Source organism: Athene noctua, chromosome 10 (assembly GCF_965140245.1).
Source record: "Athene noctua chromosome 10, bAthNoc1.hap1.1, whole genome shotgun sequence".
Lineage (NCBI taxonomy): Eukaryota > Metazoa > Chordata > Aves > Strigiformes > Strigidae > Athene > Athene noctua.
Window position 1 is genome coordinate 19,856,518 of NC_134046.1, and position 12,308 is coordinate 19,868,825.

Below are 12,308 nucleotides of genomic sequence, written 5' to 3' on the forward strand. Positions count from 1 at the left end.
CAGAAATCTTGGTTTTGCAGCCAGAGCTTGTCCACGTTATCCGTCATTGAAGAGTTTTTGGCAGAGAGAGCAATGCCGAGTCCTGCAGGCTCAGATGGAGGAGTTCACAACTGGGTCCGAAATATCAACTATTACAGTGAGTGCAGCCAATCTTCCTCTCTTTTGGTGTGACACTGTTTGATCCTCTGAGATGGACTAATTCCTGAAAGTGACCCGCCATCTTCTTGTAGTTGTCCCTGGGTGTGAAAATGCTCTTCCGAAGCACTCTTCTGAAGAGGTCTCTTTCAGATTGTTCTTACTTTAGTTGCTTGGGAAGACAGTGTCAGTTTGATAGCAACTAACTGATATTTCTAAATCCTCTTTTTGACAACTTACTCAGAAGATGTTAGATATCTTTAATGTCTCACAGACTAGTGCTTTCTTAAGTTGTAAAAGATACTTTTTGCTTCCTGTTGGCTGTTTTCTAGATCTTGCTTCCCAAACCAGAATCACTGTTGAACGCTTTCACTAGCTTGGGACTGTGAATTCCTCCTCCCTTCTTCCACACTTTAAGTCTTGTTCTGGCATGGATTGTTGCTTTGTGTGGCTACTTTACAGGCCAGAACTGAGAGGAGCAGTAGGTATGGTGTTCTGATTTTTGCAGAGCTGCCAGAAGCAAGCTGCTGCACAGGAACAGAGATGTGACACCCTCCTGCACTCCTTTAGACCAGTATTCTCTGTGCTTAGATCCAGTCTATTCTTTCTCTTGGTTCCTCGAGCTTCCAGCATATGTGAGACCTTAATCCCTGCTGCTCTGGCTTGCTGTCTGTCTTGCCTAATGTGGAGCCTTAATGGGCTAGGTGTACTATAGCACTTCCAGTCTTGGCCTTGCCAAGCTCGAGTAATGTTTTGCTTGATCTTTTAGCTGAAAATATCCCAACCTGGCTGGGCAAATTAGGTACAGAGTGGTCCAGCTGGGGTCCTGGAGCGCATGAGTTGAGGAAGACCTAGAATTGATTGGGAACCAGTGCCAAAGTTCAGTGTTTGGGAAGTGGTTTTGTTCTGATGGAATTCCCGCAAATATACCGAGCTTTTAAATGTGTCCTTAATTTCCTTCTCAGGACTGGATGGCAGCACCTCTGCCTCAGAAAGGGAACGACTGATTAACCAGTTCAATGACCCCAGCAACACCTCTGTTTGGCTCTTCCTTTTGTCCACACGGTAAGCTGGCTGGAGCAGAAAGGCACAGTGGAGGACTCACACTGATGCTCTGTATGCATATGGGTTTTCAGTTCTTAACTTCCTTTCTAACATGGTCTCAAGACTCTATGGAATGATAGTGCCATCTGCTTCTGAATTCCCTAGGGGTGTAGGATTTTAGCCTTAGTCCTCTGCAACAACTTAACAACAGTCTTCAAAACCAAACACAGGTTTGAAGTTGCCTTTATGACTGGAGGGAACTTTCCATAGACACCTCATAGACTCTTGGCTGTGATGGCAGTTCCTGTCTAGAAGCTTTGAAAATTGGCCAAGGCAGCAATTTGAAATTTACCTTCTATTTCCAGTGCTGGGTGTTTGGGTGTCAACCTCATTGGAGCAAACAGAGTGGTGGTGTTTGACGCTTCTTGGAACCCATGCCATGATGCCCAGGCCGTGTGCCGAGTATACCGCTATGGGCAGAAGAAGCCATGCCACATTTACAGACTGGTTTCTGATTACACCCTTGAAAAGAAGATCTATGACCGTCAGATCTCCAAGCAGGGCATGTCAGGTAAGCGTGGATGGACATTGCACTCCACTCTTGGCTTTCATGCCTTTTAGCTCCTTTAAGTCTTGTTTCTGTGGTTTTTTTAACTTCTTTTTTATAAGGCTGAACACCAGACAGCCTAAGAAGTGACAGACACTATCCTAGGGCTGTGTTTGATGTTTATGAATGGACAGTGATGTGAGATCCTATAAGAAATTCCCTGGCAGAGCTGTAGGGGTTGTAGAGACAGCATCCTGCAGCAGGGTTGTGCTGCCAGCCCAGTGCAGTGCCATTTACCTTCCCTGCTACTCTCCTGGCTGCTGCAAGAGACTGGAGACTTGAGGGGTGGTCGTCCTGTTTTCCCCTGTGCCTGGGGGATTACTTGTCTTAAACTGAGCATTACTTATTAAATAGCTCTGTACTTCCATTTCTCCAGCAGCAAGAGAGAAGACAGTGACATTAAGATATATATTGATACCTTTCACTGATAGTGCTTACTTAGGAGCCAAGAATAATTCATTCATTTCAGTTCTGACCTGCCCTTGTACCAAAAGTATCTTTTGTGCTGGCTTGCGCCAACTGTCGAGCTGCTCTCCTAGGGAATGCAGCTGAGGGTTGTGGTGACCCAAAAAGAGTTCTGCTGCCTCTATCCTTCTTTGTCTCGAAACCCAACTCCAGAGGCAGCAGCCTGGCGTGATCGGCTCAGCATGCTGTCTTGCACTTGAGGTGGAGTCCCCTGGCAGCTGGCTTGGTGCCCAGGAGGGGCCTTGATATAGATGTTTTCTCCATGTGCTCCCATTTGCCCTGTGTGCAGGAAGGAACATCCAAGGAAAACTTTCAGGCTCTTGTGAGGGAGGGACTGTGACTGCTCTTCTGAGCTTTTGACTCAACAAAGTTCCGTAAATTTCAGCACCTGGTTATTAACTTGAGCCTTTTTGGTGGGATTTGTGAGAGGACACATGCTGATGTGGCCTGCAGTTCTGTTCCAGGCCTTGCATGTTTTCAGCCTTGCGATGTGAGACGGGACACCATCCCTAACTAGCTTCATGTTCCTGCATGCCAGGAGCTCAGTGACCTGCACTGCATTGCTGTGCTGTCTGGAGCACAAGCATTTGTCAGCCTGACTTGGTCAAACAGGCTCATCCCTGAACACGGCTGATGATTTTTTTTTTTCCCTGCCCTGACATTTGCAGAAGGCTTCTTAGGACTGTGCAGATTGCAATGAGGGAGCTCTGTTGGGACAGGAGTGAAGGAAGGGCAGCAGGCAGCAGTATCTATCTCTTCCCTTCTCTGCTCACTCCGTTCCCTCTCTTTTCCAGATCGGGTGGTGGATGATCTGAACCCAGTGCTGAACTTCACCCGCCGGGAGGTGGAGAACCTGCTGCATTTTGTGGAAGAGGAATCTGACCCTGCTCAGCTCTCCCTCAATCCAAGCAAGATGAAGGAGTCAGTTCTACAATTAGCCTGTCTCAAGTATCCTCACCTCATCACCAAGGTAAGACCAACCTACTTCGTTGCTGGTACAGCACTGCACAGGCAGGAGGTCTGGAGGAGTCTGGCTTTGTGATGGGGATGTGATGGCAAGAAGGACACATCTATGTGCTGTTAGGAATAGGTAAAAAATCCTCTAGAGAGGGCTCTAAGAGCCCTGCCCTTCCCTGCAATATCTTCTACACATTTACAGCCACGTCTGTCCTGGACAGATTTGGGGGCAGGTTGTCGGGCACCACTTTCTTCAACTTGGTGCTGGGTGGGAAGGTGGCAGTGACATATCCCAGCTTGCTGTCAGCTCCTGTCTTAGGATGGCTTTAAAACAAAGCAGAGCCAGCCAGCACTTGCCTGTGTTGTGAAGTTTCACTGCTAGGGTGGTGGTGCAGAGTGGGCCCGTGGCCAGGTGCCGTGGGGCTCTGGTGGCTGTGTGATGACTCGGCAGGCTCTGCGTTTGGGCTTTTAGCCTGGCCTGTGGCTCGTGGGTTTTGCTCTGTGCTCGTGGTAAGCGATGACCTTGGCTGGGCAGGCTTAGCGATGGTGAGTGATTGCTTAGCTGACTGTCACTCTTCAAGCTGAGCCTTGGTCACATCCATAGCGTTGCCCCACGCATGCCCCACGCGTGCCATCACCAGCTCTGTCTCCCAATTCCCCTCTTCCCTGCTCCAGCCTGGGATGGAAACAGCGTTGATGCAGGGACCAGGTGGCTGCCATTTGGGGCATGCTGGTTCCCTCTTGTGGTGTGCTGATGTCAAAACCTCAGTGCTGTGGGGTTGCAGGAGCCTTTTCAGCATGAGTCACTGCTGATCGACCGGAAGGAGCACAAGCTGACCAAGGCAGAGAAGAAAGCAGCCAAGAAGAGCTATGAGGAGGAAAAGCGAGCATCCGTCCCCTACACCCGGCCGTCCTACGCACAGTATTACCCAGCCAGTGACCAGAGTCTGACGAGCATCCCTGCCTTTAGCCAGAGGAACTGGTGAGTACCTGACTCTTCCCCTTCTTCCCATGCTGTAGACATGAAATGAGGGGGCAGAGGACGCTTAGCCCTGTCGGTGGGGTCACTGCACTTTTCTTCCTCTCTCACTAGGCGACCAGCCCTCAAGGGTGAGGACAAGCCGGTGGCAAGTGTCCGCCCAGTTCAATCCACCCCCATACCTATGATGCCCCGGCATGTCCCCATGGGTGGTGCTGGATCAACCTCAAGTTCCAACCCTGCTGTCAACTTCCCCATCAACTATCTACAGCGAGCTGGTGTCTTTGTGCAGAAGATTGTCACCACCACAGGTGAGTGGCTGATGCTCCCAGTAAGTTGAGTTGTGATGCCCATGGTGAATTGAGGATCAGGGTGAGTTGTTGATGCCCTCATGGGCTATGGGCAGACAGGCATCACAGCCACTGATACTGCCTCTGCATTTGGGTGGTTCTCCTGTACTTGGAGGACTTTCCCTGCAGGTGTGTAAGGGGCATGGGCCTGGCGGGTTGTTGAGAGTGAAGTCCAGGTGAGAGGGCCTGCAGTACTGTCAGCAGTTGTCCTTGTTGGGACAGGGGAGATGCTGTGCCAGAGCAGCGTGGCTTTTGCTTCCTTGGAGCCTCTGCTGCCTTTCTGTGCTGCTCAGAAATAAACCCAGGGTTTGCGCATAGGAGAGACAACTGCATTGCAAGCAAAGGGGTTTGGTGGTGCACCTCTCCACTTCTGACTGTGACTGACATGTAATTTCATGGTCACTGTTGTGTTTCTTCCCCCACTGCCAGATATTGTGATTCCGGGTACAAATACATCCACTGATGTACAAGCAAGAATCAGTGCTGGCGAGAGCATCCACATCATCCGAGGGACAAAAGGTAAGTCTGTCTGTCTTGGTAAGACTTGTGGATAGGGTCCTAGCCAATGCTAATTAGCAAAGAAAAGGATGTAAAAGCATGAATGAGTCCCTTGAGAGGAAAAAAAACATGAAGGGAAGGAGATCTGGACATCTGGACCCATGCTTTGGGTGTGCTGTTGTAGCTGATGCTTCAGGGCTATTGCAGCTGTGGCTGCTCCTGCCTCTGAGAGGAGCTGTTGAACTTTATGGCTGGGTGTCTCATTCTCACAACACTCACTGCATGTACTGGGACAGCCAAACACTTCCTGCTGCTCCCAGAGCAAGCTTAGTCCCAGGCACGAAGTTCCATATTTCCCACTGGCAGCACATTGGGAGAGGGTGAGCTCCAACCCAGGAAAGCTGAAGGGGGGTGGAAGTGAGGAGGGAGAAAGGGGGCAGAAGCGCCGCCCTGATGTCCCTGCATGGTCTGTGGGCTGGCCTTACGCAGCACTGCTGTCCCATTCCTGCCCAGGCAGCCTCACGGGCTCACAGATCCAGGGTCCTAAGTTGAGACTGGAAACCATGAATGAAGTTGTTGTGTCTCTGTCCCAGGGACGTACATCCGGACCAGCGATGGGCGGATTTTTGCTATCCGGACCACTGGGAAGCCAAAGGGCAACGAAGACCGTCGGACAGCTGCCTCAGGTAGGGGCTTGCAAGCACTCTGTGGGTCTTTCTCACAGGCTTTTCTGTGAGTGTCTGGGATAGCATTCCCTGGCCACCTTCCATCACGCCTGTGTTCAGAGCTGACCTGAAATCTCCCCATGTTATCCCCACCGGAAGGTGTTCCACTGTTGCCTCTTGGCCCCAGGTTCTTCTCCAAGGTTGTCTTTCTCACCTGCTTCATCTCCTTGTTTACAGGCTCCCAGAGCTCCTCACTGGAGTCCACAAGCAATGGCAGACACAGTGCCTCATCACCGCAGCTCCCCAGCGCGGAGGAGCTCACTCGGCCCATATCCCCCGATAGCCCCGAGATCATCAGTGAACTGCAGCAGTACGCAGAGGCAGCAGCTGCCCGGGAGTCCCGGCACAGCTCTCCCAGCACCAACGCAGCGCAAAGCCACCCTGCCCGCACGGACAACGCGCCCGGCTTAGCAGCCCGAGGAGCCGAGCAGCGTGTGGGGATTCACTGCATGGCTCCCTCCGTGTCTTCAGCCCTGCCGGCCACCAGCCAGCACGTCGATGCCCACTCGGTGTTGGACTTACGGGGCAACAAGCGCAAGTCGACCTCGCCATCAGCTCCAGAGGAGCAAGCCCGCAGGCAGCAGAAGAAGCGCCAGTTGCCATCGTCCGTGCAGCCGTACGAACACGGGTACCCCGTCTCTGGTGGGTTCGCCATGCCTCCTGTCTCTTTAAACCACAACCTAACCCATCCATTTGCCTCCCAACCAGGAAACTCCTTGTACATGGGCACTGGCTCCTCTTATTACCAGCTGCCCAATTTACTCCCAGACCCTCATCTGGTGTTCCCTGTGACTACTGACCCTCTGCTGACAGCCGGCACCGCCAGCTCTTCTGCTGCTACCTCAGCCACCGCCAGCGTCCCCTCATTCATGCTAAACCCTTCTCTGACGGGGGTGCTGCCCAATTACTCGCTTCCCTTCACGCAGTCACTTCTGCCCGAGCCCAGGATGTTTGCTCCTTTCCCAGCCCCCGTCTTGCCTAGCAGCCTTCCCAGGAGCATGGCATCTGCCTACCCTGGCTACATGTCCCCTCACTCGGGCTATCCGGCCGGGGGCCTCCTTCGGTCCCAGGTGCCTCAGTTTGAACCCCAGGAGGTCCCAGAGGTGGGATGCAGCTCTAATGACGAGGACAAAGACGACGATGTTATAGAGATCACAGGGAAATAGTGGGCCCAGCTCCTGCTTGGTCTCAGCTCCGCCAGGAGGCAAAAGTTGCAGGACCTTTTTTGGGAGTCAGGATTTCCCCTCTGGGCCACAGCAGCGGGTGGAGAAGGATGCAAAGGGTGTGGCGTGGGGGTTGTTTTGTTCTTTTCATTTTGTTTTGTTGTTTTTTAGCTGTCAAGGATCTGAATTGTATTAGGGGCTGGGAGATGGGAGGGGGGATAGAGTGGACCTGCGAGGGCCCGGAGAGCAAGAGCCAGGGGAGGAGGGAAGCAGCAATGCAAACCATATGAGTGCCTCCCTTCCACACTCTGTCTGTCTGTCTGTCTCTGTTCTCTGTCTTGTCTGGAAGGGGGAGGCTTGGTGTTGCAAGTCAGTGCCCTTCTCAGGCCTGGAGGCACGGGCTTGACCACTGGTAGGGCCCAGCTCTCTCTCACATGAACTGCCTTATCTGTGAACTTCTCTCACTCTGGGAGGTATGGGCCAGGGGGGCGACTCCAGCAGAGGTTGGGGACAAAGCGTTTTTTACTGGGGAGGGAGCGGGGGGGGCTTCTACGTTGTGTATGTGGGGCAGGGGGGAATTGATGTAAAAGAGAAACAAAAAAAAGAAACAAAACACCCCACAAACAATTTGTCATCCTCTTCAAATTCACATGAAACTAGAGCAAGGGCTCCAGATGGGTTCCTGCCGCAGCCAGGAGGGCAGGGCTCTGGTGGGGGGCTCCCCCAGGCCCTTCTGGAGGGTCCCGTCCAAGGCAGGTTGGTCCCGTGGTTCTGATGCCAGCTCTGTGTGCCAGATGACTGGAGCAAGCCCAGATGTCTTGGTGGCTGTCAGAGGGGAATCCTGGTGACTTCCCCAGCTCTGCAGCCCTGCCAGGCTGTGTGAAGGCCATGTCTCGCCCCACCGTGGCCCACCAGATCTGGGGGTAGGTGGGCTCACTGCTGCTTCTGAACAGCGCCAGACAGTGGAGGTTGGGAGGGGAGACTGGACCCAGAGCCAGTTGCTGTTGAAGCTGTGATTGGAGCGACTTCCCCCTGCACAGAATCTCTACATTAATTTATTTCATGAAGGCATAGTATTTATTGTTTGGGGGACTCTTTCTTTCTACTTTTAAATTAATTTCCATATTAAAAAAATAAAATGCTGGCCTCCATCATGCAGTGGTTGCTTGTTGGGTTGTCTGTGTGGCGAGAAGCAGCCGGTTGACCAAAGTGTAGCCTAGAAGCAGGGCCGGCTGTAGCTGACCCATGTCGTGTTGGCTTGATGTGCCCCATCAGGGGATCATGGCAGAGCAGGGAGGAGTTGTGCCAGGTACTCTGCAGCAGCTGGCGGGAGGATGGAGTCCTCTTCTCGTGTTGGAGCAGGTGGAGGAGCACGTGTGGAAGTCTCCTGTGCTCGTTCCCAGCGAGGAGAAGGGCTGTGAGGCATGCTTTCCCCACGCGGGGAGCAGCACGGGGCCCAGCCCGGCTCTGCCACAGGCGTGCAGAGGCTGGCCCTAGCCCTGACAGCGAACGGGCTGGCTGCTCGCCTCGTCACCAGGGCTCCTAAGGAGAGGTTGGGCTACCCGAGTGCAGCTGGATGGGTGTGTGTGGCTGTGTGTGTGACCACGTTAGGCTGGAGACGTCAGATCCAGGAACCTCCGTGTCACATCTGGGTGTCATCAGGCAGGAGATGTGCTCGCCTGTGTGGGATGTCCCTGGAGTGTGGCCGGGGCCTCGGAGCAGTGGTAGCTTGCAGGGGACCTCTTGGGCTGTGGAAGCTGCAGACACTGCTGTCTATTGGGACCAACTAGGTGTAGGAAAGGGCAGGATGTCCTGACATCCTCCATCGAAGGGGTGCTGGAAGATGGGGACCTCCCTTCCTCAGAGAGAGAGGGGGTGTGGGGGTGTGCACGCGTGTGTTACAAAAACATAATAAAAAATGTTATGGGGCTTTCCTAGTGTCTTTCTCTGTTTAATGGACATTGTCTGTCAAACATAACCACACCATTCATAGAAGCCTTAGATCAACAGTTTAGCTATGCAAATTATTTTAATTATTTTTTTAAAAAACAAACATTAAAATAGTGCTTTCTTCTTTAACATATCCTAGGAGTTGAAAACCGAGGGGTTCTGAGCAAACTGCTGGACAACTTGTCTTTGGATGCACCATGGAAATAAAAATCAAACCCCCCCACAAAAGTAACAAAGCAAATTAACTGATGGTGTTCATGCAAGTTTCTCCAAAGACTTGACAGTGCTGCATCTGTGAGTCATGCCCTCCTGTGCTCTGTGTGTCCACCTCATGCACAACCCTGTGACACTGATTGTATGACAAGCTTGCCCAGATGTCCGTTGCATCCCTGTGAGGCTGTCGGTTTTCCGGTGGATTTGGGGAATGGACCTAGGCAAGGGCTTTCCTTGTCGAGAGTAGCAAGTTGAGACCTGTGGGTGCGTGTGGGAGGCCGGAGCGTGAGCAGACCCTCTCCAGAGCCCTGCCACAGCCCTGCTCCTCACTGGTGGTGGTCAGGGTGGTAGGGCTCATCCCAGGGACCCTCCCAAGTCCTCTCTGAATGGGGCATTTCTGTGGCTCTGTGCTGGGACAAGGCATGAAGATTTGGCTAGGGGCAGTTGGCACCACAGCTTTGGCCACTTCCTCTGCCTCTTGCCTCTCCAGGAGAACACTCAGGGCTTCCTGAGCAGGCCCTGGCACATCTCCACGCTGCTGTCTGATGTCCTCCTGGGGCTCTCTGATGTAGCCCAGGCCCTGTGGCCATAGGAGCTGGAGGTGTCCAGCGCTCACCTGCCACCAGGCACACGCTTTGTGCCACGGGCTGGCCATCACCCTCTCGGCACCAGGGTGAGGTGCGAGGGCTCTCCTGGCTCCTGCATGGCCATGGCAGCTTGGAGACCCTTCCCTGCCATCCCATCGTGTGGCTGCCCCCAGATGTGACCTGTGGCAAGGGGCTTCCTCTCGCTGGCAAACATGAGTGGCTCTGCCAGCTACAGCAAGTGCCCGAGTGGAGCCCTGGCTGCCCTCCCTGAGCACAGTGGGATGGGCAGCAAATGCCTGCCCCATGTACCAGCCCTGAGCACCCCTTAACGAGGGGCAGGGTCCCCTGGGCCCTGTCAGAGCTTGGCTGAGAGGCAGTCACAGGGAGAGCTGTGACGCCCTGACCATGGGGCTCCCGTGGGGACTGGCAGTGACTGGGGCTGCTCCAAGGCCACCAGAGGCACCCGCTCTCCCACAGCACTGTGGGAAGAGTTTCCTCCACCCCACGGAATCCCTGAGGGTGTGTGGGTTACCCAGGGCCTTTTCCAAGTGGGGGGACCTGTCAGAACCCTAAAACCCCTCTCCCATGGGACTCCCTCTACCCCTCATCTGCCCCCCAAGACTTTTCTCCTCTTTGGCACGTGGTTCTGCTGCAGAGGGTCCCGTCTTGGTTTTCCTGAGCCTGGAACAGGGGCTTTCCCTTCACGGGTTAAATTCTTCTTTTGCCACTGAATTTCTGTCTCCAAATGACCGTATGGAAACAGCAGCCAGTTTGCAGCGGGGCTGCGGGTGACATTGAGGACAGCAGTGCAGGACTCGCCGCTGGGGTTTTTGGACACTAAGGAAGATTTCTGAGCGCAGCCCCAACGCCGGGGCAGAGCTGCAGGGGCCTCAGGGGCAGCGAGCTGCCCTCCATGTCAGCACCCAGCCCTCAGCCCTTCATTGGGTGGGAGGTTTCTGCTCCTGGGGACAGTGGGACAAAGGCTGAGTACTGCTGTGGGACATAGTGCTGCAGGTGTAGGGGGGGCTGTGGCTGCTCTGTGCCCTGGTCTCAGTGGTCTTGTTGCCCCCCTGTACTGATGTAGTTCTCGGGACATTGTGAGGGGCTGCAGGGTGGGGGCAGCACAGCCCAGCCTGGCCCACGGTGGGCAGGATCTGCTGCACGTTGGCTCCTCGGAGTGCCTGGGAGGGTGATGGGGTGGATGCAGGTAATCACAGAAAGCAAATATTCTGGCAAGCAAAGGATGGGATTTCCATGGGGGCTTCACTAGAAATTATGTATATTTTGGCTTAATGATGTCAGCAAATGGCTGAATGCAAGAGAATTGCTGTTGGTTTGTGGGTGGCTTCCAGGCCAACGGGGACAAAGTACAGTGAATACCTTCACAACTGGTGTTTCTCACCACTCTGGGATGACTTTTGTTAACCCAGTCTTGGAAGGACCGGGGGTGGGAGGGCTGGGGCGGGGGGCAGAGGTTAAAAGGGGAATGTAGTCCAGCTAGATTACAGTAAGATGATGGCTCCTTGCAACTCAGAGCAAGCGCTCCCATTGAAGGGATGACGGTGCGAGTGAGGGAGAGCAACCTCTGCCGCCACCTGGACCACCGCCGCTGCCCGCGGCTGCCTTGTGCCTCCCACCTTGGTGGCACCCAGCTCGTAGCTGGAGTCTCTGGCAGATTCACGGGAGCCTGAAGGAGTCCATCGCTGAGTCACTGAGTCTCATTTTGGGTTTTCTGTTGGTTTGGGGTTCTTTTTTTTTCTTTTTTTTTGTCTTTTTTACTACCGCCTTAGTTTGTGGCCTGTCTTTTTGTGGTTGGAAAGAGGAGTATCGCTAGCAGGGTGGGTTGGTCAGTTGGCCCCACGCATGATCACGTGCTTCCCTCTTCTCTGTTGAATGGGATGTGCTCGCCTGATCTCCCAGAACAGAGACTTTGAACAATTTGTTGTTTATATGATGTATTTATTTTTACTTGTGTTTCATGTCATTTTTTAAAAAAATAATAAATTGTAAGTTGGTATAACTGCCTGTTGTTTCTCTCTCTTTTTTTGATAAAATAAACGTCAAAATTTTAAAAAGCAGTGTGGTTTGAAGTGGATTGGAGCTGGGCTGTGCATGAGCATCTCTGCAAACCCCAGGTGCCCTGCTGCCAGAGCTGGGGCTCAGCATGCCGCTGTGTCCCGCTGCCTCCAGCAGCATTTGGGCTCTGCTGATGCCTCCACAGTCACCCAGGTGAGCACCCCACTGGGGCACCCTGCTGCTGGCCAGGGTGCAGTGAGGCGCCGGCTGCCTCCGGAGGTGAGGGAGCCTGGGGGCACAGATGTCCGTTGCAGGGCTGGACGCTGCTGGGTGTCAGGGAACCATTTGTGAGAGCTGGCTGTTTCCCTTCTCTGTCCTCTGTGCTTATTACTGTTGCTGATAACGATCATCGTTAAGGGCCAGGGGAAAACAGGGAGAATAAATATTCTGCAGGGTGTAAATAGCTTTGAGTCTCGGAGACCTGATGTGGGCTGCGTGCCCTGGTTCCGGTGTGCCCTGTGGGGCACATGGAGAGGCAGCAGGAGCTGGCAAGGTTTGAGGTAGTCACAGCGAGGCGTTTCTGCACGGGAAGCTGAGAGGTGTCTTGGAGCTGATGCCC

At 53.5% G+C, this 12,308-nt stretch overlaps 1 protein-coding gene across 3 annotated transcripts in view; it reads left to right on the forward strand.

Annotated features, from left to right (window-relative positions):
• Positions 1-12,300, forward strand: part of RAD54L2 (RAD54 like 2) — a 71,978-nt gene extending 59,678 nt beyond the window's left edge. For 2 of the 3 annotated variants that reach the window (XM_074914620.1, XM_074914621.1), the window contains 9 exons: positions 21-136; positions 1,101-1,200; positions 1,545-1,750; positions 3,046-3,221; positions 3,994-4,190; positions 4,302-4,498; positions 4,967-5,056; positions 5,629-5,721; positions 5,938-8,077. In XM_074914620.1, the coding sequence (XP_074770721.1) occupies positions 21-136; positions 1,101-1,200; positions 1,545-1,750; positions 3,046-3,221; positions 3,994-4,190; positions 4,302-4,498; positions 4,967-5,056; positions 5,629-5,721; positions 5,938-6,926 (2,164 nt within the window). In that variant the 3' untranslated portion in view covers positions 6,927-8,077. Of the gene's footprint in view, positions 1-20; positions 137-1,100; positions 1,201-1,544; positions 1,751-3,045; positions 3,222-3,993; positions 4,191-4,301; positions 4,499-4,966; positions 5,057-5,628; positions 5,722-5,937; positions 8,078-9,012 lie in introns of those variants that run through there. The other variant, XM_074914622.1, reaches the window with a different exon arrangement.
• The last annotated feature ends 8 nt before the right edge of the window (positions 12,301-12,308 follow it).